Source organism: Oncorhynchus masou, chromosome 15, assembly GCF_036934945.1.
Source record: "Oncorhynchus masou masou isolate Uvic2021 chromosome 15, UVic_Omas_1.1, whole genome shotgun sequence".
NCBI lineage: Eukaryota > Metazoa > Chordata > Actinopteri > Salmoniformes > Salmonidae > Oncorhynchus > Oncorhynchus masou.
In genome coordinates, this window is record NC_088226.1 from 45,764,547 (window position 1) to 45,789,152 (window position 24,606).

The following is a 24,606-nucleotide window of genomic DNA, read 5'->3' on the forward strand; positions in this document are numbered from 1 at the left end:
ACTGGGGGAACCTTGCTGAGGGAGCGAGGAGGGGCCTTATATAGAGACAGACCTTTAATTAAGGGGCCCATCTTAGTCACCATTGTCCCCCTGTCTGTAGTCTGGCCCAACCTGACATGAGCCATGCTAAAACTCACAATAGACAAGATTGGAGGAAGCAAGTGAGCAAGAGGGTAGCTGAGGGGAGAGGGAAAGAGCCAGAGCTAGAGAACGTGTGTGAAAGAGAGGACAGCTAGAGTAAAAGAGCGTGTGAAAGAGAGAGAGACAGCTAGAGTGAGAGAGGGCAAGAGAGAGGGAGGGAGAGGAGGGGCGGGTGTGTGTTTGTAATAGTCCATCACTCCTCCTTGAGGCGTAGAGCACCTGGTCCCTGAGTGGAACCAGAATGAGCCCATGGGGCTGAGAGGAGGAGTATTTACTAACAGTCTGCTAATGCCTGCTACTACGGGCCCAAGCCCGTAAATGATTGGCTGCTGTAATTGAGCAGTCAAATTCCATGGCCTCTGTCTTCACACAGTAAAAGAAGCCCCCCCCCGCAGGGCTCAGCCTGCCCCAAAGCTAAACAACGCTTCACAGGTGGCCGTTAACAGGAACGTGACGGGAGGTGGTGCACATCAGGATTTCATTAGAGAGGGAACAGAGCACTTTAACTAAGCAACGCTCGCAGCACCTCTACCTTTATTTCAAACCACTTAATAGTTAAGTGACTTAGCATACCTTCCATGACTTGTAACATTTCAGGATGTAACATTGTGTTTGGTAAGAACATTACCTCAGACACAGGTACCACTGACCAATACAAACTTGACTCATTGACTGCCAGGTCGCAGTTGTAAATGAGAACTTGTTCTCAACTGGCCTACCTGGTTAAATCAAGGTGAAATAAAAAAATATATATAAACAAATTGACCACCTCGATGGGGTCCAGGTGACACTGACCAGTGAAGTGTGGCAGTGATCGACCGGGGTACCTACCTGGAGGAGCCTGAATTGTAGTGGTTGCTGGGGGAGGAATAGTCAGACCTAAAGCAGGAAAGGGCCCCATCCCTATCACCATGGGCTGAACGTCCCTGGTGGACCTAAGAGGAAGAGCAACTCACTCACACAGCCTCAACAATGTCAAAGCCTGAGAATGTTTCTTAGAATGGGGACAATTCTTGCACTTATACTGTGATAATCTGTAATATTATATATACAGTGCCTTCAGAAAGTGTTCACACCCCTTGGCTTTTTCCACATGTTGCTGTGTTACAAAGTGGGATTAAATGGATGGAATTGTATAATTTATTTTATTAATAGAAAATAAACCACTAATATATCTTGATTCGATAAATATTCAACCCCGAGTCAATACATGTTAAACTCACCATCGGCAGCGATTACAGCTGTGAGTCTTTCTGGGTAAGTCTAAAAACATAGCACACCTCAATTTTATAATATTTGCGCATTATAAACTAAATTATTAAAACTATGTCAAGTTCGTTGTTGATCATTGCTAGACATGGCCCTTTTCAAGTCTTGCCATAGATTTCCAAGCCGATTTAAGTCAAAACTAGGCCACTTCGGAACATTCAATGTCGTCTTGGTAAGAAAATCCAGTGTATATTTGACCTTGTGTTTAAGGTAATTGTCCAGCTGAAAGGTGAATGTCTCCCAGTGTCTGCTGGAAAGCAGACTGAACAAAGCAGACTGTTATCCTCTAAGGTTTTGCCTGTGCTTAGTCTATTCCATATTCTTTTTATCAAAAGAAATCTCCCTAGTCCTTGTCGACGACAAGCATACCAATAACATGATACAGCCACCACCATGCTTGAAAATATGAAGAGTGATACTCAGTGACGCAATGTGTCAGATTTACCCCAAACATAATGCTCTGTATTCAGGACAAAAAGTAACATTTATTTGCCAAATGTTTTGCAGTATTTGCTTTGGAATTGCTCTTATTCTTTACAGGCTTCCTTCTTTTCACTCAGTCATTTATGCCAGTATTGTGGAGTAACTACAAGGTTGTTGATCCATCCTCAGACTCTTATCAAAGCCATTAAACTCAGTAACTGTTTTAAATTCACCATTGGCCTCATTGAGAAATCCCTGAGCAGTTTCCTTCCTCTCCGGCAACTGAGTGTATTGATACAACATCCAAAGTGTAATTAATAACGGCACCATGCTCAAAGGGAAAATCAATGTCAGCTTCCGGCTGTAACACAATTTTTTGGGGAAAAAGCCAAGGGGTGTGAATACTTTCTGAAGGCACTGTTTGTGCAAAAGTAATGTCTTACCATGATTTTAGTGGCTGAAGCATGGTTCATGCCCTCATAGCCCATGCGTAGTCTCCTCTGTTTCTCACAGTAGGTCTTCCAGGTGTCCTCGTTAAAGCCATAGTTAAAGTAGTCTGAGAGGTCCGAACCTAAACACAAACATAACTGAAAGCTGAACAGACCGCGTCACAGACCAGTCATCAGCCAGACCTGAGCTCACACCTGCACAGAACACGCAAAGACATAACCTCACACCAACCAACACACACCGCCCTTACCAGGCTTTCTCCACGGCTTTTCTTCAAAAGACTCAATGTCGACCTCCAACACAGGGATACCGTTAACACTGCCCAGTGCATCCAGGTCCACTCCTTTGGCTTTGGGGCCAACTGCACCGGAAACGACAGGACAGTCAATGATACATTCACTTCACACGCTTACCACTACCATTAATGTGGGTGTGGATGAGTTCCTACACATGCAGTGACCATAAATCACACTCAAACCGGTGCGTCTGGCACCTGCTACCATAACCCGTTCAAATGGACTTAAATATTTTGTCTTGCCCATTCACCATCTGAAAGGCACACATACACAATCCATGTCTAAATTGTTTCAAGGCTTAAAAATCATTCTTTAACCTGTCTCCTTCCCTTCATCTACGGTACACTGATTGAAGTGGATTTAACAAGTGACATCAATAAGGGATCATAGACTGACCAGATGAATGCTATGTTATGGAAAGAGCTGGTGATCCTAATGTTTTGTACACTCACTTCTAAAGGTCAGAAGTCAGGGATGAGGGGTGTTTACCTGACGCATGTGTTCTCCCTGCAGCCTTAATGTTGAGATTAACTGGTGTGGATCCAAAAGCACTACACAATGAAAGGAGAAAAAAAAAATCATCACCACAAGAAGGGGACACACACAGAGACATGCTGCGCTTACACAGGCAGCCCAACTCATTGGTTCCACTAATTGTTCTTTTGACCAATCACATCAGATTTTTTCACATCTCTTTTTCAGAGCTGAACTGATTGGTCAAAAAAACTATTATTGAAAGAAAAAAACAATCTGAATTGGGCTGCCTGTGTAAACACTGCCCATGACTCATGCGGGAGACTGTGCTTTGAAGACCCCTGAAAGTGACATGGGTGGTGAGATAAAATGCTGCCAAAGATGCATACTGTAACGTACAATCATAATCAGGACTCATAAAATGATGTGACAAAGGAGAGGCAACAGCAATAGATGTTAGTTGCGCTGACAGCCAGGTGTAAAAAAGCTTTCCACAAAAGGTTTTTCCACCTAAAATGTACAGGGTCTAATATATTATGCTCTTTTCAACTCAAGTTGGAGCATCAAAACTAATCCAGATTGCAGGACAGTAACACACGGTTGTATTTAAAACCAGTTAAATGTTACTAAAGTAATCAGAAATGTAATATACGCAATCCACAAAAGTAATGATTTATAATGAGAGGGCCATAAACAATAACTAGTAATGCTGCATACTCATAGAAAGGTTAAAACCTTTCTGGTAAAAATAGTTAAATTGTTGAGGTGTAGTCACTACTGAGGACACAAGCTGGAGTACAGTACAAATATGATGAAAATATAAAACACTTTACATTATATATTTCCTATTCAACTGTACGAATAAGGCTTGAAATGACTTAAAGTTGAAGTCAGAAGTTAATACACACCTTAGCCAAATACATTTAAAAACTCAGTTTTTCACAATTCCTGACATTTAATCCCAGTAAAAATGCCCTGTCTTAGGTCAGTTAGGATCACCACTTTATTTCAAGAATGTGAAATGTTACAATAATAGTAGAGAGAATAATGTATTTAAGTTTATTTCTTTCATCACATTCCCAGTGGCTCGGAAGTTGACACACTCAATTAGTATTTGGTAGCAATTGCCTTTAAATTACTTAAATTGGGTCAGATGTTTCAGGTAGCCTTCCACAAGCATCCCACAATAAATTGGGTGAATTCTGGCCCATTCCTCCTGACAGAGCTGGTGTAACTGAGTCAGGTTTGTAGGCCTCCTTGCTCACACACGCCTTTTCACTTCTGCCCACAAATTTTCTATAGGATTGAGGTCAGGGCTTTGTGATGGCCACTCCAATACCTTGAATTTGTTGTCCTTAAGCCATTTCACCATAACTTTGGAAGTATGCTTGGGGTTATTGTCCATTTGGAAGATCCATTTGCAACCAAGCTTTAATTTCCTGACTGATGTCCTGAGATGTTGCTTCAATATTCCCAGATAATTTTCCTTTCTCATGACGCCATCTATTTTGTGAAGTGCACCAGTCCCTCCTGCAGCAAAGCACACCCACAACGTGATGCTGCCACCCCCGTGCTTCACGGTTGGGATGCTGTTCTTCGGCTTGCCAGCTTCCCCTTTTCCTCGAAACAAAATTGTCATTATGACTAAACAGTTATATTTTTGTTTCATCAGACGAGAGGACATTTCTCCAAAAGGTATGATCTTTGTCCCCATGTGCAGTTGCAAACCGTAGTCTGTCTTTTTAATGGCAGTTTTGGAGCAGTGGCTTCTTCCTTGCTGAGCGGCCTTTCAGGTCATGTCGATATAGGACTCTTTTTATTGTGGATATAGATACTTTTGTACCTGTTTCCACTGCTGTTGTTTTGGGATTGATTTGCACTTTTCACACCAAAGTATGTTCATCTCTAGGAGACAGAACTTGTCTCCTTCCTGAGTGGTGTGACATCTGTGTGGTCCCTTGGTGTTTATACTTTCGTACTATTGTTTGTACAGATGAACGTGTTACCTTCAGACATTTGGAAATTGCTCCCAAGGATGAATCAGACTTGTTGAGGTCTACACTTTTTTCTCCCTGAGGTCTTGGCTGATTTCTTTTGATTTCCCCATGATGTCAAGCAAGAGGCACTGAGTTTGAAAGTAGGCCTTGAAATACATCCACAGGTACACCTCAAATTGACTCAAATGATGTCAATTAGCCTTTCAGAAGCTTCTAAAGCCATGACATCATTTTCTGGAATTTTCCAAGCGGTTTAAAGGCACAGTCAACTTAGTGTATGTAAACTTCTGAACCACTGGAATTATGATAGATTATTTCACTTATAAATCACTGTGTCTGTAACCAATTCTTGGAAAAATGACTTGTGTCATGCACAAAGTAGATGTCCTAACAGACTTGCCAAAACTACAGTTTGTTCACAAGAAATTTGTGGAGTGGTTGAAAAATTTGTTTTAATGACTCCAACCTAAGTTTATGTAAAACTTCCGACTTCAACTGTATATGCTTTCTAAATATAGCATAATCAAATTATACAATTACACCTTCCTTAGAACTGTAAAACACATATATGTATGTTTAGTGTTAGAGAACATTTGCATATTTTCTGAAGGTCTCTCTTGATCAAAACGTCTGCCCACGTTGCTGTGAACGTCACACGGAGATCTAGCTTGGCCTCCTGAACTCGTTATGAACTCGCCTTTCATCTCATATTAATCTTGTCCATCTATGACAAACAGAAAGTGCTTTTTAATGGCTATAAATCAATCTCTGAATGTGCTACATTGATGAAACCCCTCTCTCCTGCTGCGCTATGATGTAATGATTGAAGGCATGTGCTTTGTCCGTGGCTGTAATATAGGAAATAGCCAGGTGTTGATGGACAGTTGGGAGAGCGAATTAAACGGTAGGAGGGACATCCCAGCTTCAAGTGGTTTCAGATTTCACATCCTACGTCACACAGGCTCAGAAATACTATTGTGTCCAAGGGAACCAGGGCTATCGGTCAAAGCAAGCCATTTCGATCTACGGTATCCACAGATCAATTTATAAGCGAAAATGTAGGTGGGAACCGGTACAAGAACCAAGCAGGTCAAAAAAGGGGACCTTACATCTAATAGATTAACACCTTGCTATTGTCTAGATACTCACTTGAAAGGCTGAGACGAGCCTCCGGTCTTTATATCGCCAATGGTTACACACACGTCATCATCATCCTCACTGTCACTGTCACTTTCTTCATCTTCCTGGCCTGTATCCTGACATTACAGAAACACAAAGACAATATACATTCATAAAAGCATGTTTATATGAATCACACACACACAGTTAAAGAGGAATATTCCAAGTAGAAAGTTTGGTTCTGAGGGAATTCTATGATGGATTGCCATTCCAACAGGTGAGTCAGGTTCAGAAGGGTGTTGTTTATCCCAGGTTGACTCCTCCATAACCCTAAGCAGTAGGTACCTGCTTCACTACTCCATTCTCATGGACCTCTTCAGCAGTCGTCTGGGCCTTTGCACTGTGAAAAAAACAACATCACTAGGACCACAACGTCTACTTAAACTGAGACTTTTGTAACATTTGAAGAATAGACAATAAGGGGAAAGTTAAGATATTTTCAAACAGGGATATCACTTGTCTGCAGACTAAATACATTTCCTTGTAAAGGGATACATGTAAAATGACAGCCTATTGCCTGAAGAATGCCTAAGGTGACGTAATAGTCTCTTTTTGAGCTGCTGGACCATGTTTGATTCTGAAAAGGGTCAACTCTCTTCATCATTTCTTTAAGTGAACCAGAGCTTGATAGATGTGATATCATTTAGATAACATGCTCCCCATGGCATGTTGCATGACACACACACACACACACACGCACACACACTCTCTCTCTCTCTCTCTCTGAGGGCTGTGTTGTAGGTGAAGTAACTGTAGCTTAATTGATGAATCATGCTGCGTTTACGCCGAGGCGATATGCTTTAACAAAGCCCAATGCAGCGACCATCAGAACCCCTATCTAATGATGGCTTAGATCCACTTTACCCCGTTCAAACAAACAAACAGTCCTTGCCTTGCCACGGATTTAACAAGCATCCAAACTGTTTTTAATGTGCCACTTGACAGGCCGCACATTTCAGTCGTTGCGCACACAGTGGCGTCAAACACACACAACCCAGAGACAATGATTATGATATCACTCAGTCATTATTGAGCAGTGAAAAGTGCATTCAATCTGAACGCTTCATTAATAAAGCAAAATTGGTCCTAATGGGGCATGAAGCTGCTGCTAGCCCATCTTATTTCAAATCAGTTCACTGCTTACTGTTGTAAATTATCACTCACGATCAAAATGGTTTGAACACTAGAATCATTAGTGCAAACAGGGGAGATGATGCTGGAGAATGTAATAAAACATATTTGCAGAACCAGTACAAACTGACTAAGAGTGAATAGTGTGGCTATACGTTGTGAATCTCAAACAGCATAACAGACAAGTGACTAGTATATTCGTGTAGAAAGCTGAACAGGTGTCATTTGTGTAAGTGCCACAAAAAGTGTGTAAAATGGGTATAAATAAATCATGTGTGTCTAACATTTGTATTATGCTCGAAGAATATACACACCTAATTTATGTGGGCATACGTATTTTACAAAAGGAACAATTTAACAGTGTAGTCTGGTGTAGGTCTGGTTTGCAGGAATGCTCAGTACATATTTGAGATCTAGGCAAGTGGTAAATTGAGGACAGACAGCCAGGTGACTGTCTGATATTTAAAACAGACAGTTTAACAGTGGGTGTTCTACCTCTCACTTACCTATTAGGTGCCTCTTCCTCTGCCTTCTCCTCACTCTCATCTATCACAGAAAATAAACATCAGCATGTTTGTATCATACACACACTTCAAAACCTAAACAGACAAAATGACAGTCTCCAAATATCTACTGTAAATGCCAGAACTCAATAATTCCTTCTGCTTAGCAAAATAGAAGAAAAAAAAAACATCCCCAACAGCTGTTGCGATGTCAACGTGGTAAACTGGTGCACGTGTTGTTTCTGGTGTTGTGGTTAGCTTTCTTGCTAACAGAACTGTTTCGCTCACGTACTTTCAAGTTTGCCAAACACGGGACAGTGGACAAAATGTTACTATTTATGCGCTAGATAGTGTCATCAAATCTGTTTTGACTAGCATACCTCCATATAACCATTCTTCTTCATCGCCCCCGCTTGCATCAGTTGCTTTGTCCATTTCTGCGGACATGTCTACCCAAACCCAGTCACTTCTTCTGTGAATCACAACTTGACAGATATTCTATCAAATACAATAACTGGCAACGAATTGAAAATCCAGTTATTTCGCCAAACTTGAGATTTTTACAGAACAGATTTTCAAATGTCAAACTGCTACATATAACGGGAATTTAAAAAATAATAATAACGGAATAGGGCGGCGTGTCACCTTATCGGTATTCGGTAGCATGCGTAAAAGAAACCCTAATGGTAAAAAAAAGTGACAGTTTACTTTACCCACACAGGTTTCTATAGGGACCTTTCTATACACGACGTAAACGTACGTCGGAAGAAACAAGACTCTACCATTGGTCAGTATGTCTCTAGATGAGACAATGTATCAATTTCTGAAAGTATATATAGTACAGTATTTGCCAGGGTCAAACAAGCTTGCTTTGTTTCTGAACTCATGACAACCATACCTTTATTTTTGTATGGTTTATTTTTTTCAATTTATTCAAAAAATGTATGTATTTTTGTGTAGTGTGGATAGTATATAGCTATGATGAGGAAACTCAAATTATCAGTTTTGTAAAATCAGTTTTGTAAGAAATAGCAAAAATATATAAAATATATATATTGTTCATTTTTTTTTAAATAATGTAGAATAGTCTGGATACATACAACAAGTACACAAATAGACAATGATAACATATGCTAGGGTGTAAGAAATAGCAAATGCAGCAGATTCTTACATGAAACCGGCGCAGCAACTGCATGATGACGTATATCTGTCGCGACGTGGAACGCCACATCACTTGTTAAGAGACTCACATGTGTTTGTGTTGTTGTTTTGAAATAACTTTTCCTGACAATTTTATAGAACTCTTGTATTTTTGGTCGGTCTAAACGACAGTTGCATTTACTAAATGTTACCGATTGAGGTCTTTACGTGTTTCCCCGGTCAGATGTGGGACAAAGTGTTGTCAAAGGTAAAGAAAGCTGTTGTTTTCATGGACGACAAGTGTGCTGAGAGTCTTCATTGGAACGGTGGAGCTACAAGTGTATTTGAGGCTGGGGCTCGTAATTTAAAAGAGTTTTCAAGCCTCGAAGCCGGTGGTGATAACGAACCAAAGGCTGTGTTTGTGAGCACTCTACTGAAGGGGAGGACAGCTGACATTATCAAAGACATTATTGGACTCAAGTCACTTTCAGTATTGTGTTGTTTTCACCACCGTAACCCACTCTATACAACTCCTCGCTAACAATGTCACTGCTGAATTAGAGGGGAACCCTGTGTTTGAGGAGTTTGGAGAGAAGCTGAGCGAGTGGATGGAAGACATGAACTACACCGCTGAAGTTATACATTGCTCCTGTGGTCTTCGCTCAGGTGTCACCACAGCTTCTTCTCACGCCAATCTTCGCGCACCTGTTCCCGCTGTTGCCACAGGACCTCTAGACCATCAACATAAAGCGAACAGAGAAGAAGAGGTTTGTCAGTTTGAGTGAGGTTGACATGCAGTCTCTTACTCCGGAGTTGCAGATTGAAATTAAAACCCTGGCCTGTGCAGTTAATTCCATGTTTGAGTCCACTAGCACCCGGCAGGAGAGCTTTGCAGTGGGTCCAATGAACCTTCTTATCGCTGGGGAACTGGCCAACCATCCTCAAGCAAAAAGCCGCAGAAAGACTGCCACCAATAAAGCATCCATCGTCTTCATCGACAGGACACTGGGTCTAACAGGTGCATGTCACAGTCTTGTACAATGTCTGATGTCCATAAACATGTCAAGCTGTAGCAGAGTCAAACACACATGCACACTTTCCCCACATCTCAATTACATAATCTTGCTGCACCTCCCTTCCCAACAGAAATGGTATTTTATTGTGACACTTCCGTAGTCCCTATTCTATTCCACTTACACAGGAGTTTATGTTTACTTGGACTATGTTGTTGGTTTACATTTCTCTGTTTGTCCTTGTCCTCAGGGGCTGCTGGTCACCATGGTGACAGCCTGGTGGAGAAGATCTTGACTGTGCTGCAACCTCTGCCAGGACACACCACTGATGTTCAGGTGGACATGCTGGAGCTCATTAACCTGCAGCACATCCCAGACTCCCAACCCACCCTGGCTCCAGGCTGCCTGGCACAGACCCAGTGAGTAGTCTGACTGAGCGATGGTAGGCAGCAGCAGGCTCGTAAGCATTAATTCAAACAGCACTTTCGTGCGTTTTGCCAGCACAGCGCTGTTTATGACTTCAAGCCTATCAGCCTAATGGCTGGTGTAACCGATGTGAAATGGCTAGCTAGTTAGCGGGGCTAATAGCGTTTCAAACGTCACTCGCTCTGAGACTTGGAGTAGTTATTCCCCTTGCTCTGCAAGGGCCGCGGCTTTTGTGGAGCGGTGGGTAACGCTGTTTCGAGTGTGGCTGTTGTTGATGTGTTCCTGGTTCGAGCCCAGGTAGGGGCGAGGAGAGGGACGGAAGCTATACTGTTACACTGGCAATACTAAAGTGCCTATAAGAACATCCAATAGTCAAAGGTATATGAAATATAAATGGTATAGAGAGAGTGAGTCCTATAAATACTATTTTAACTACAACCTAAAACCTCTTGCCTTGGAATATTGAAGTCTCATGTTAAAAGGAACCGCCAACTTTCATATGTTCTCATGTTCTGAGCAAGGAACTCAAATGTTAGCATTTTTACATGGCACATATTGCAATTTTACTTCTCCAACACTTTGTTTTTGCATTATTTAAACCAAATTGAACAAGTTTCATTATTTATTTGATGCTAAATTGATTTTTATTGATGTATTATATTAAGTTAAAATAAGTGTTCATTCAGCTCATTGTCTGCGGTCTTAGTGCCAGCATTGGTTTGTGGTGGTAAATAGACAGCTACGAAGAATATAGATAGTGTGGTCTACAGCTTATCATGTGATACTCTCTCTAGGCGAACAAAACCTTGAGACTTCCTTAGATTTCATGCACCAGCTATTGTTTTCAAATATTCATAGACTGCCACCCCTTGTCCTACCAGAGGCCGCTGTTCTATCCTGACGAAAAATCTTAAAACCCACAAGCTATATGTTATTCATGTCGACGTTCAGCCACGACTCTGTGAAACATAAGATATTACAGTTTTTAATGTCCCGTTCGTAGAATATACGTGCTTTTTAGTTATTTTATTTTGTTATCCAATGATTGTACATTGGCTAATAGGACCGACAGTAAAGGTAGATTACCCACTCGCCGTCTAATCCTTACCGTACCCAGACCTACGTCCCCGATATCTCCGCCTCTTTCTCCTGCGAATGACTGGGATGAGGGCCTCTTCGGGTGTCAGAGGGAAATGCTTTGCGTCCGACTTGTTAAAGAAAAAATATTATTCCAGTACGGGTTAAGTAATCTCTGTCCTGATATCTAAAAGCTCTTTTCGGTCATAAGAGACAGTGGCAGAAACATTCTGTACAAAATAAGTTACAAATAACGCAGAAAAAACACACAATAGTACAATTGGTTAGGAGACCGTAAAACGGCAGCCATCTCCAGCTCCATCAGGCTGCAAGGTGTTGAACTGGATTGGGCAGCAGACCTTAGGGGGTGTTAGAAGGTATTAGATAGTATCATATCCCTTGCTATCACTTCACTTTATCTACATTCAGACTGTCATCAGAGAGCCTCGGAGCCAAATGTCTTATCGCAGAGAGCAGTCGGTGAGGATGGGATCAGCTATCTCTCTCTCCCGCACACACACACACACACACACACACACACACACACACACACACACACACACACACACACACACAGAGAGTGGAGTGCAGATAGCAATAATAGGATGATCTTCCAGCCAGGGGCCTTGGTGCCTTTAGGGGGTGAGTGTGTGATGTGGGCCAGCAGGCTCGTTATTGCCTTCCCTATCTCAGAGCAGATGGGCCAGTTGACTCTTATCACAGCTGTTTAGGAGATTGAAGCGCAGCCCAGACACAAAAAAGTAACGCACCTGGAGCTCCTGACCCATTTTACACACTCATAGAACATTTGTACACTATGGAGTGAAGTGAAAATCAGTTGGTCTGATGTTGGAATGTGTTCATCTATACTGGACACATAGGGCTGCACCTGTTTTGATTAGTTTACGGAAGATTTGGGATCAAGTCTTAATAGTTTGGCTGTGTATACTTGTTCATATGATACGGTACCATATTAATTCTTATGCTTAGTTGGTTATGTGGCCCAGCCAGGCTACACAGTATGATTGGCTGTATTATGAAGTTCCTCCCAGAGTGTGTTTTGTTTGGCTTTATTATGAGCCCGGTTTTTAAAGCTTTAAACAGTAGGTTGGGGCCTAAATTGCTATTTTATTGCTTGATATTTCACTTTCGTAATTCAGGATATATATTTTTTTACATCACTATGTTTAAGGCTGCTGTGGGTGGTCGTTGATTTTAGCTTCCAAAACGGACCCCACACTTTGCTGTGCAATTAGTATGATGTTTCATGACCTGGTGTGAGTGTACCTTCAACACCAGCCTGGGCTCTAACTGTGTTTTTCCTGCTCATACTAGAGGGAGCCCAGATTCTCTCTACAGTCTGCAAGTCTAGTGTGTGTGGAGGTCTATAATATACACATAGTGTAAAAAACATTAGGCACACCTTCTTACTATTAAGTTGCAGCCGCTTTTGCCCTCAGAACAGTCTCAATTCGTCAGGGCATGGAGTCTAAGTCGGTTAAGAACAAATTCTCATTTACAATGACGGCCTACCCCGGTCAAACCAGGACGACACTCGGCCAATTGTGTGCCGCCCTGTGGGACTCCCTTACACAGCCGGATGTGATGCAGCCTCTACAAGGTGTCAAAAGCGTTCCACAGGGATGCTGGCCGATGTTGACTTCAATGCTTCCCACAGTTGTGTCAAGTTGGCTGGATGTCCTTTGGGTGGTGGACCATTCTTGATACACACAGCAAATTGTTTGTTTTGCTCATTCACCTTCACTGGCACACTGTGTATGTCTGAAGGGTTAAACATTGTTCTTTAACCAGTCTCCTCCCCTTCATCTACACTGATTTGAAGTGGATTTAACAAGGGACATCAATAAGGGATCATAGCTTTCACCTGGTCAGTCTGTCATGGAAAGAGCATGTGTTCCTAATGTTTTCTACACTCCGTGTATGTGTGCCTACACATGTATGCATTTAGGTTTGCTATGTATTAAATTTCCTTTGTTTGTTGATGAGAGTAGGCTGAATGTGGTGATGTTGAGAGGGTAGTTCCATGTAACTTCTGCAAGCCATGACGCCCACCATCACAGATTGTTCAGAAGTTTCTGTAGTTAGAAACAGATAAGATTAGCATTCCTGCAACATTATTTTTTTTTACTTTTTACATTTTATTTGAGCACTGAGAAATTAAGCTAAGTGATTGCATCCAAATTGGCCCTTTTAAATGTTTAGGATTTGTATAATATTCAATATAGTACCCTGAAACAAACTTCTTCCTATTATGTGCTTACCGATTTATTAAATAATGTTTTAAATTGAAATGCAATCTACCCCCTTATTTGATCTGTTGCAAATGTGTCCTTTGTTTTTGACTTTTTTTTGTTTTTGACCTTCATGACGAATCCAATACATATTCAAATGCCACCCACGGACCACCCACACCCACGCCAATCCCACCCCAACAACCAGTACACAGTATCAGTTCTCTATTTGTATCTGTATGTATTATGGATCCCCATTAGCTGCTGCCATCAGCTTCTTCCTGGGGTCCAGCAAAATGAAGGCAGTTATATACTATTGAAAACATTACATTTCACACCACATTAAATATGTGCCCTTAGGCCACTACTCTACTACCACATCTACAACACAACATCCATGTGTACATGTGTGTATAGGGTGTAGGTTATCGTGTGTATGTGTCTGTCTGTGCCTGTGTGTGTGTCTCTCCACAGTCCCCGTTGTTCTGTATTTTTTTAAATCCGATTTTAATGCTTGCATGAATTTACTTGATGTGGATTAGAGTTCCATGTAATGGCTCTATGTAGTAATCTGCCCCTCCCATTGTCTGTTCTGGACTTTGGAACTGTGAAGAGACCTCTGGTGGCATGTCCTGTGGGGCATGCATGAGTGTCTGACCTGTGCGCTAGTAGTTTAAACAGACAGCTCGGTTTATTCAACATGTCAATACTTCTCACAAATACAAGTAGTGATGAAGTCAATCCCTCTTCTACTTTGAGCCAGGAGAGGTTGACATGCATATTATTAATATTAGCTCTCTGTGTACATTTAAGGGCCAGCCGTGCTGCCCTCTTCTGGGCCTATTGTAATTTTCTCTTTGTGGCACGTGCCCACACGACAGTAGTCCAGGTGCGACAAAACTAGGGTCTGTAGGAACTGCCTTGTTGTTAAGAAGGCAGAGCAACACTTTATTATGGACAAACCTCTCCCAATTTTTAACTACTGTTGCATCAATATGTTTTGACCATGACAGTTTACAATCGAGTGTTACTCCAAGCAGTTTAGTGCCCTCAATTTACTCAATTTCCACATTATTCATTACAAGATTTAGTTGAGATTTAGTGAATTATTTGTTCCAAATACAATGCTTTTAGTTTTATAAATATTTAGAACTAACTTCTTTCTTGCCACCCATTCTGAAACTGACTGCAGCGCTTTAAGTCTTGCAGTGATTTCACTTGCTGCGGTAGTTGACGTGTGTAGTGTTGAGCCATCAGCATACAATAGATGCCAATAGACACACAGACTTTACTCAGAAACAGTGGCAGGTCATTAGTAAAGATTGAAAAAGGTAAGGGTCCTAGAGACCTACCCTGGGGAATGCCTGACTACCAGGATTATGTTGGAGAGGCTTCCATTAAAGGGAGTGGTGGCAGGTAGCCTAGTGGTTAGAGCGTTGGACTAGTAACCGAAAGGTTGCTTGATCTAAAAAATCTGTTGTTATGCCCCTGAACAAGGCAGTTAAACCCACCGTTCCTAGGCCGTCATTGAAAATAAGAATTGGTTCTTAACTGACTTGCCTAGTTAAATAAAGGTATAAAAAAGAAGAAAAAATAACACCCTCTGTGTTCTGTTAGGCAGGTAAATGTCGATCCACAATATAGAAGGGGATGTAAAGCCCTAACACATACGTTTTTCCAGCAGCAGATTATGATCGATAGTGTCAAAAGTTGCACTGAAGTCGAACCATTTTTATTTTATTAGCAATTTCTCTCAGCCAATCATTAGTCATTTGTGTAAGTGCCCTATATGTTTAATGCCCTTCCCTATTAGCATACTGAAAAGCTGTTCTTAATTTGTTTGCTGTGAAATAGCATTGTATCTGGTCAAACACACACTTTTCCCCTAAAATTTACTACGGGTTGGTAACAGGCTTATTGGTTGGCTGTTTGAGCCAGTAAAGGGTGCTTTGATGTTCTCGAGTAGCGGAATGACTTGTGCTTCCCTCCAGGCCTGAGGAAACACACTTCCTGTAGGCTTAGTTTGAAGAGATTGCCACTCCCATTTGCCATCTCTTCTACTATCATCCTCCGTCATTTTCCATCCATGTTGTCAGACCAGGTGGCTTGCCATTGTTGATACACAACAATTCTTCTTTCACCTCTTCCACACTTACTTTATGGAATTCAAAATTACAATGCTTGTCTATCATAATTTGGTCATGGAGGTAGACAGTGGGTTCAGAATTTGTGGGTGGCATGTCATTAAAGTCGTTGGCAATATCAGTGGTGTTTTGGGATGAATGGGCAATCTGATTCAATGAACAATTAAGCCAAATTTGCCCTTTTGCCCAAAATGTTATTTAAGGTGCTCCAAAGCTTTTAACTATCATTCTTTATATCATTTAGCTTTGTTTCATAGTACAGTTTCTTCCTCTTTTTGTTAAGTTTAGTCACAATATCTCTATTTGCATTACATTTGCCAATCGGATGTGCAGCCAGACTTATTTGCCATTCATATTCCCTTACCCCTCTCAACCATACAATTTTTCAATTCCTCATCAATCCACAGGGATTGAACAGTTTACAGTAACTTACTTAATGGCTGCATGCTTATTAGCAACTGTGCAGCGTCTGATTGCTCCTGGTTACATACCACATACAAGCAAATATTATTTATTATTTATTATCTTCAACATACAGTAGGAGTCACTACCAAACGTATTGTATGACCTCTTATACACAATATTAGGCCCTGCTGATGATGATGGCTGGTGAAATGGTTGAGGAGGTCCGGCATTTTCTTGCCTCAAGTGGTTTAGGAGATCCCTCGAGGACCGATGGGAGGTGGGGCCTGATGGACTCGAGCCAGGGGCCGGAATCGCATACATCATCATGGCCCTATCAGGGGCGAGCACTGAAGATGTAAACCAGAGGTAGAAGCCACCAGAGTGGGAGACAGAACAGAGGACGAAGGTGCAGGCACACTAGATGCCGCTGTTCCTGCTATTGTCACAACCTTTTATCCATTTTGCTGGTCTTTTGTGTTTATTAAATGGATCACAACATTTTCTTACTTACTTTGGGTAGAAAACCAAAAGGTTTTGCGCATGATGAAAATAAATTGTGTGATCATCCTCACAAGTCAAGCCAGTTCTTCATGAAAGCAATTAACTTTGTCCTTCTTTAAGCAACCTAATGCTTCAACCCAAATCTTTGAATAGTCCAACAAATGACAGCTCGCTGAGAGGTCTATCATTATCGTACAATTCTCATATGAAGATTTTTCCTACAAGCCCAAAACTCTTTCTTGTGCTTTTTAAGGTGGAATGACCCGAGAGTGTGTGATGATGACAGAGTGTTTGTGCTGGTGATATTTGTGCGTGTGCAACTGTGCGTGCATTTGTGTGAGAGGTGAGGTACCCTCCAGGCCACCCTGTGTAATGTGCTGTGCTTGGCTCTTTGATCCTCTATGGGACATATGAACCCTCTTGGCCCAGTGAGCTATATTTCCCCCGACTGTCTCAGACTGAAACCATCAACCACTAACTTGGTAACCTGGACCCTGGTCCTGTGGTGGGCAGAGAGGCGGGTAGAGGGAGAGGTCTGTGCGGGTGGCCAAGATGTTCTGGTTCTGGTCCAAGTGCTGCCGAGCCTTGAGACAAGCCTCAGAAAAAAAGCACCCAACCGCACCCTGCCGTGAGAAAACACAATGAGTCTGCCACCTCCTCATCTCTAGACCAGCAGACCAGACTCTGCCTGCCAACAGGAAAGAGGGAAAACACACCTATTTCTGTACGGGCTGGGAAAGAAGAGAGTGAAAAGAAAGAAAACACACAATTATTTCTGTGGCAGCTGCATGTGAAAGACATAGGAAGAGAGTAAGTAAGAACAGGAATAGGAAAGTGTGCGGAGAGGAAGAACAAATAATAATGAAAGGAGAGACATGGCTATGGCCTGTGTAGCTTACCCCACTGTGAGTTAAAAGGCTACACCCATCATCTGGCCACACCCATCATCTGGGTTTCCTATAGTGACATCTTTGCTACTTCTGAGCCTGTCAAAACTATATTGTTCAGCTCCATCACACACACCCGGCAAGGCTTATTTTCCTAAGGGTGTGTTATTATTCTTGTATGAGTTGTGGATTTATTTGAGCAGCAAGCTATATGAGGAGGAGAAGCCGAAGCAATGTTGACCACTGGATTGTAGTGAGAAAGAGTCTCTGGGGGGGGTCTTCCTGTTGTCTCTACAGGCCTGATTTTAACCCTGCTCCACATCTGATCCCCTAAAACTCATAGAGCTGGGTCAGGGCCAGCTATAGGGAGCTCACTAATCCAGTTTGGGGCTGGCTAATAATTAGCATGCAACATAACACGACTACAGAGGAGAGTCTCATAGGTATGTTGAAGTCGATGATTGGCGTGTATCTCCTACCACGTGTGCTGGAGGGCCCAGACATCTTTTTTTATTTAACCTTTATTTAACTAGGCATGTCAGTTAAGAACAAATTCTTATTTGCAATGACGGCCTAACCCGGACAACGCTGGTCCAATTGTGCTCCACCCTATTGGACTCCAAATCTTACCTGCGCTTCATTTCCTATCTTAAGAATGAGAGACGAGGAGTATCGCCTTCTCCCAGTGATATAGAGCTGACAGAGGCCAGTCCTGTAACAAGTGGCCAGTGTAGTGGTCAGAAATAGAACAGAGTTGGAGCAGAGCAGAAGGAGGTGGAGGGTTGGTTCTCTCATATGTCACAGGAAGAGGAAGTGCCCCCTCAGAAAACAGCACTATCATGTCCTGAATCTGATAAGGAATTTGGAGGGAAACCCCTGTCCCAGCTTGTATCGTGATACAGTTGTGAGCTCTCCATCCATTTATTCAATGTCTTCCTCCTCACTTTTTCTCCTCTGCTACCACTGTTGTTTAGAAGACGATTAGGACATCCCATTGTGAGGCCTTGAGTCTCTTGTCATTCTTCCAGTAGATTCCTCTAACCAGAACGGAGTTACTTATCAGCTGCTCGGACTGTTCTGTTTTGTTCCCAGCCCTTCTAAGCCAACAATTTCTTTTGAAGACTGAAATCATAAGACCGGTTATAAAAGACGTATCTCTGAAATAAAACAAAATATTGTCGTCAATTATTTGAGTTTATAGAGGCTCCTAAAAAATATTTTTGAGTCATAAAACACTGATTGGTAGATTTAATTATTTTATTTTTTTTGGTAGATAATTCTGCATCTGCGCTGTGATTTGTTAGATTAAATCTCAGGGCTGATTTGTTATGAAAGTATATTTCAAAAGACTACTCTTTTCATCACCCTCTAGATGTATCCTCCCTCTCCTTCCTCCCTGGTGCTAGCCCTTCAAAGAGCCCCTGCTGGCAGCCAGCATTTGAAGTGGAGTAAGCTAACATGACACATGAGGAGGGAGGGACGGAGAGATAAGCAGATTCACTCTACTTGGATTCCTCTTATTGACGTCTCCATCTTCCTCCCTTTGCCTTGTCTCATCATCCCCCTTTTAATATCCATTTGAACCATTCCTCTTCTGCTCTGCCCCCTCTCTCTTTCCCTGTCTCTCTCTCCTCTGGTTCTGTTATGAATCCAGTTTGTGGTCTCTCCTGCCAGGACAGACGAACCAGACCAGAGGCCTGATGTCCTGTGGTATTCTGGTGTGTTGACAGGAAATCCACAGCGTTCTTCTCTCTGTGTAACACTTCCCCAGTAACGCACACTGGGCACAGAAAGACACACTCCACTCGCTGCGGAATGGTCAAGGTCTGTGGCTGGCTCTTCGCGAGCAAATTAGTTTGTTAGCTTGTTGCTCATCTTTTGGCTGCTAACTGTATCCTCTGGCTGTGTGACTGACAACAGTATCTAATACAACTTCCAATAGCAAAGGCTGTCAATGATTAGAATAGCCAAATGCTACCCTGATAACTTCTGCATCAGCTGCTCTGCTTCTCTTTGAGGCATGTCCTGATTGTATTTCATTCTGTATTTGATGTACTTGGCTAACTGGGGATGCAGAGCTAGTGCCTGACTTTTTGAGTAGTCTCTCTGGTCAAGTGAATCATTTATCCTCCACTCACTACAGACTTTTAGAAGGAGATCCTGTCCTGCTAAGAGGCTGTGCCTTCCTGTCAATGGTTTTATTGCTAAGTTTCTGTATTGTGTTCGTATGTGTGCTGGGTGGAGCCAGAATCTGGTTTTGGGGTCCATTCCATTTGATAGACTTTGATTAGGACTAAAGTTATTCTACAAACAGGCTGTGGAAACTGTTGGAAATCTACCTAATTTCTGAACCACTTCAAAAGCATACATGTACCTGGTTTATATTAAGTGGGTCTATGTGTCTGAATGCGTGACTACTGGACTTGGATCCAAATGGTCAGACCCATTCTTTACTGCTGCGTCACAAGCTTCCAGGAACCACTCCTCCACCCTCAGACCTATTCACTATTAACTGTTGCCACAAGAAAAGGGCAACCAGTGAAGAACCAACACCATTGGAAATACAACCCATATTTATGTTGATTTATTTTCCCTTTTGTACTTTAACCATTTGCACATCGTTACAGCACTGTATATATACATAATATGACATTTGTAATGTCTTTATTCTTTTGGAACTTCTGTGAGTGTAATGTTTACTGTTAATTTTTATTGTTTATTTCACTTTTGTACATTATCTACTTCACTTGCTTTGGCAATGTTAACATATGTTTCCCATTCCAATAAAGCCCTTTGAATTGAATAGTAAATAGGTTGTGTGTGTGTTGCGTGCATTGTTTGTGTGTGGATACGTTAACTCATGCCTATCTCTTAATGGCATAACAGTCATTACACATCTGGTGGAATTTAGTTTGGAGACACACACACGTAGACACACCCACACATTGTTTATCCAGTCAGACTGACTGGGCAAGTCAGCAGGGGTACACAGTCCACAGAAGGGGCAAGAGTGCCCCCTTAAGGTTTAGAATAGCCACTTCTAGCAGAGAGCCACACTGGAGTTCACACACACACACACACACACACACACACACACACACACACACGCGCAGGAGGTCTGACACATGCACTCCATGGCCCCCAGCACCCTGTCCATAGTAGAGCAGTTACTCAACAAGACTGGCTGGTTATGGAGCCTTGTCTCACACCCTGCCAGTAAAAACCTCACCCCCGCCCCGTCTGACCAAACGGCCTGGGGAAAACACCAGGGGAGAGGGGGGGGGGAAATTACAACCATACCTCCCCCTTCTTTCTACCCCTTTATAAGAACTCTTGTCTTCCTGGAACCAACAAGGAAATACAGGCTTATGTGCTCTCTCTCTCTAACTCTCTCTCTCTCTCTCTCTCTCTCTCTCTCTCTAACTCTCTCTCTTAACTCTTATCTCACTCTTAACTCTCTCACTCTCTCTCTCTAACTCTCACTCTCTCTTTCTCAATCGCACACACACACTTACACAAACGGTACACAATAGGACCCACACACAAGCATGCATACACACATATGGCCAGGTCACAGCCCTGGCATTTTAATCACGCTAACTATGTGTCCGCTTACGACACGCTTAATCATTACAGCCCCTCCGCCTCAGCACACAGCTAAGCCCATGATGTGTGTCTTCCTGAGGAAAATACTCGATAAATGACACCAATTTCTCGGTCATGCTTTTCAGAAAGTTTGTTGAACGTTTTTAAAATTCTTCCCACCCACATTCATCATCATAGTGACAGTGAAGTAAACCAAACGTTTATCTGGCTGTGGGACTTCTAATATTCCATTATAGCTGTTCTCTTTGTGGAGGAGCAGTGTCTCTGGTTCAGTCGAGCTCTGTTCTCTTGTCTTTGTGTCTCATTTTCTGTGTGAAGATGGCATGCAGCCCAATGTGAGCCCCTCTTTCTCCCCATCCAGCCCCAGTCCAGGCCCAGGCTCGCTCTGGAACCGATTCCATCTGATATTAAACACATGGCAGCAGTTAGACGGAGATCGAGAGATCGAGAGAGGAAAAGGAGTGAGAAAAAAGAGGCACAAAAGAAAAACAGAGTAGATTTTAACATTTGGGATCCGTGTCAGCAAACCTCCCCCTTCTCCCCCCGCCCCTTCTTTGGTTCTTTCTTTCTCTCTCTTCCTCTCTCCTTCCTCCTTCTATCAGCATATAAAGGATCTAACCTTTCTAACATAGTTGTTTCCTGTCTTTAGTCCTGAGTTAGTCCCCGAACTCCTCCCTCTCTGGTGTTCACATGCTCATCAGAAGTATGCACACGCCCGACTGAAGGTCACAGACACACTGGGGACAAACCCAACAGAACAGTGCAGAGGCTCTGCCATGGCGTTTGGTGGCCTTTTTACAGAAGCAAACACTGACACGTCTCTTAAAGACGGCGAGAGGGAGAAATAGAGAGATGAAATATGACGTTGGTTCCATTGCAGAGCACCCTGTATAAGACACAGTGTCATGATAGTGAGATGCGTTCGCTTGAAGCTCACGTTACTGCTTATGGCAGATGATAACAGTTCTTCTTCTTGACCTGGTGGAAATAGAGGGAAAGGTTATGGGGGAGCTACAGATAGCCCCTCGGTCCAGGTTGTGGTTTTGAGAGGTTCTGGGGATGTGGGGAAAGACTGCTCCGGGGAATGTTGACACATCGGCAGCGTTTAGGGATGTTGGGAAAGTTTCTGATGTTCCCGCTAATTTGTGTTTTTTCCTGCGAGTGGTGCAACAGGGGAGTGAACGCCCCCTTAGTACCCAGCATCCAGTGGAGGCTGCTGAGGGGAGGACGGCTCATAATAATGGCTGGAATGGAGTCAATGGAATGGTATCAATGGCTGGAATGGTTTCCATGTGGTTGATACCACTCCATTCCAGCCATTTTTATGAGCCTTCCTCCCCTCAGCAGCCTCCACTGCCAGGATCCCCAACCTACAGGACAAGCACTCTGTCATATTCATGGTATGCGTGCGTGTGTGTGCATGTGTGTGCATGTGTGGGCGTCTGTGTGTGCGTCTGTGTGTGTACATAAGAGAGTGAGAGATCTTTCAAATCAAATTGTATTTGTCACATGCTTCTTAAACAACCGGTGTAGACTAACAGTGAAATGGGTCACTTTTCTAAAATGCAGAGTTAAAGATACACAATTAAATAGTGGCAGGAGGAATAATTACACAGTGAATAACAATAACAAGTAAAACTAACTTGGCTCTATGCAGGGAGTACCAGTACAGAGTCAATGTTCTGTGTGTGTGTGTGTGTGTGTGTGTGTGTGTGTGTGTGTGTGTGTGTGTGGAGTCCAGTGCAAAAAAGGGTAAATGCAGGTAGTACATATGTCTGTGTGTGTCTGTTTACCGGTATTTGTGTTAACCTCTGTGTGGCAATAGACATGTTGAGAGTATTTTTCCAGTAGAAGCTGGGTGACCTTACTGATGTGTGTCTGCCCTCTAACTCTTAGGTCGTCCACAGCCTGATTGCTATGGGAAACGATGCTGGCCAGTAAGCAGAAGGTGGCTGTGATGGAGGTTCGTAGACAGCTGGTGGAGGCCGCCAGCAAGGAGAACCTGCCAATCAAGATGAGTCTGGGTAAGGAAGGGCCAGGACACATCAACCATTATACACGGACATACACTGACCACACTCACCACACTCACTATTCTAAATACATGTATATTCTATTACTTTCTCTCCCAAATCACAATGCCACGGAATGCACAGACACTGTCTGATCTATGGCTGAATAATTAATAAGAGGGGAAATGATTGCTGTGAGTAAACACATAATTAAGTTATTATAAAATATAGTCAAACTCAGAATTTGGAAGGCATGGCATTGAGGGAAAAATGACAATATGTGTTGATAGAGAGAATGAGTGATAGAGAGAGGGGGGGTGGAGAGTGAAGTGTCCTGCTGTTTCAACAAAGAGACACAGCGCCACCTACAGAGAGCTGTGGTCACTGCATCTGTGTTTATTTGCCCATGTGGCCACAGAGAGAATCTGAACCACATGTTGGCTTTCTGACACACACACACACACACACACACACACACACACACACACACACACACACACACACACACACACACACACACACACACACACACACACACACACACACACACACACTCATACAGCTCTTGAATACCTTTGTTGTTTGTTAACCCTTTAACAGGAAGCTCAACCGGGAAGTTGAGCTAATTTTGACAACACATTTTCAGTCAAATTGAATATATGAATTTTGTTTGGAATATTTGATATTTAATATTTGATCATCTCAACCAATGCAATTTAATAAAATTATTAAGTGGTTTTCATTATCGGACTCTCATATTTTTGTAAATACACATTCAACGATTACCAAAACCGAACCTCATTTACCACACATCTTTTATACTAATTGTGTATAAAATTAGAAATTACAAGTTTGTAAAATGTTGTTGACCTTTAGAACATAATTTAAGATTAAAGAATGAGTAAATGACTAATATGTTGTTTTACAATTTTAGATACTCTTGAAAAATATGGTGTACCAGGTGGTTGAGTTTCCCAATAAAGGAATACCATTTAGTCAGAGCTAGTGTAGTGATAATGGACAAAGGAGAAATATTATTATCGGACTTCTCGTCTGTGGAAATACAAAACTCCTTTCAAATCCACATAATTATTTACTGTTATCTTCAATATGTTTCACAATGTCATTCCGTACATGTCATTTTAATGGTATTCTAAGCTAATAAACTGTAAACGCATTAATTTACATGCATTTGAAGATTCTTTTTTTTTTTTACACAATTGTATAATATTTTATTAATATTTGATATCAGTCCTCATTTAACTATCTTCCATTATGGG

At 42.2% G+C, this 24,606-nt stretch overlaps 2 protein-coding genes across 4 annotated transcripts in view; one reads left to right on the forward strand and one right to left on the reverse strand.

The window, feature by feature from the left end:
• The window catches only part of LOC135556312 (pre-mRNA 3'-end-processing factor FIP1-like), a 38,846-nt gene extending 30,330 nt beyond the window's left edge, over positions 1-8,516 (reverse strand). For all 3 annotated transcript variants that reach the window (XM_064989407.1, XM_064989408.1, XM_064989406.1), the window contains exons 1-8: positions 8,244-8,516; positions 7,867-7,906; positions 6,515-6,569; positions 6,200-6,306; positions 3,069-3,130; positions 2,534-2,644; positions 2,277-2,404; positions 973-1,076 (exon numbers count right to left, since the gene is read on the reverse strand). In XM_064989407.1, coding sequence (XP_064845479.1) covers positions 973-1,076; positions 2,277-2,404; positions 2,534-2,644; positions 3,069-3,130; positions 6,200-6,306; positions 6,515-6,569; positions 7,867-7,906; positions 8,244-8,310 — 674 coding nt within the window. In that variant the 5' untranslated portion in view covers positions 8,311-8,516. The remainder of the gene's footprint in view (positions 1-972; positions 1,077-2,276; positions 2,405-2,533; positions 2,645-3,068; positions 3,131-6,199; positions 6,307-6,514; positions 6,570-7,866; positions 7,907-8,243) is intronic.
• A 608-nt stretch (positions 8,517-9,124) lies between these two features.
• Positions 9,125-23,320, forward strand: LOC135556313 (sec1 family domain-containing protein 2-like). Its single transcript, XM_064989410.1, has 3 exons — positions 9,125-10,021; positions 10,267-10,435; positions 23,211-23,320. Exons 1-3 carry the CDS (start codon positions 9,796-9,798, stop codon positions 23,224-23,226), a joined length of 411 nt encoding a protein of 136 aa, XP_064845482.1. The 5' UTR covers positions 9,125-9,795; the 3' UTR covers positions 23,227-23,320.
• Positions 23,321-24,606: the final 1,286 nt, after the last annotated feature.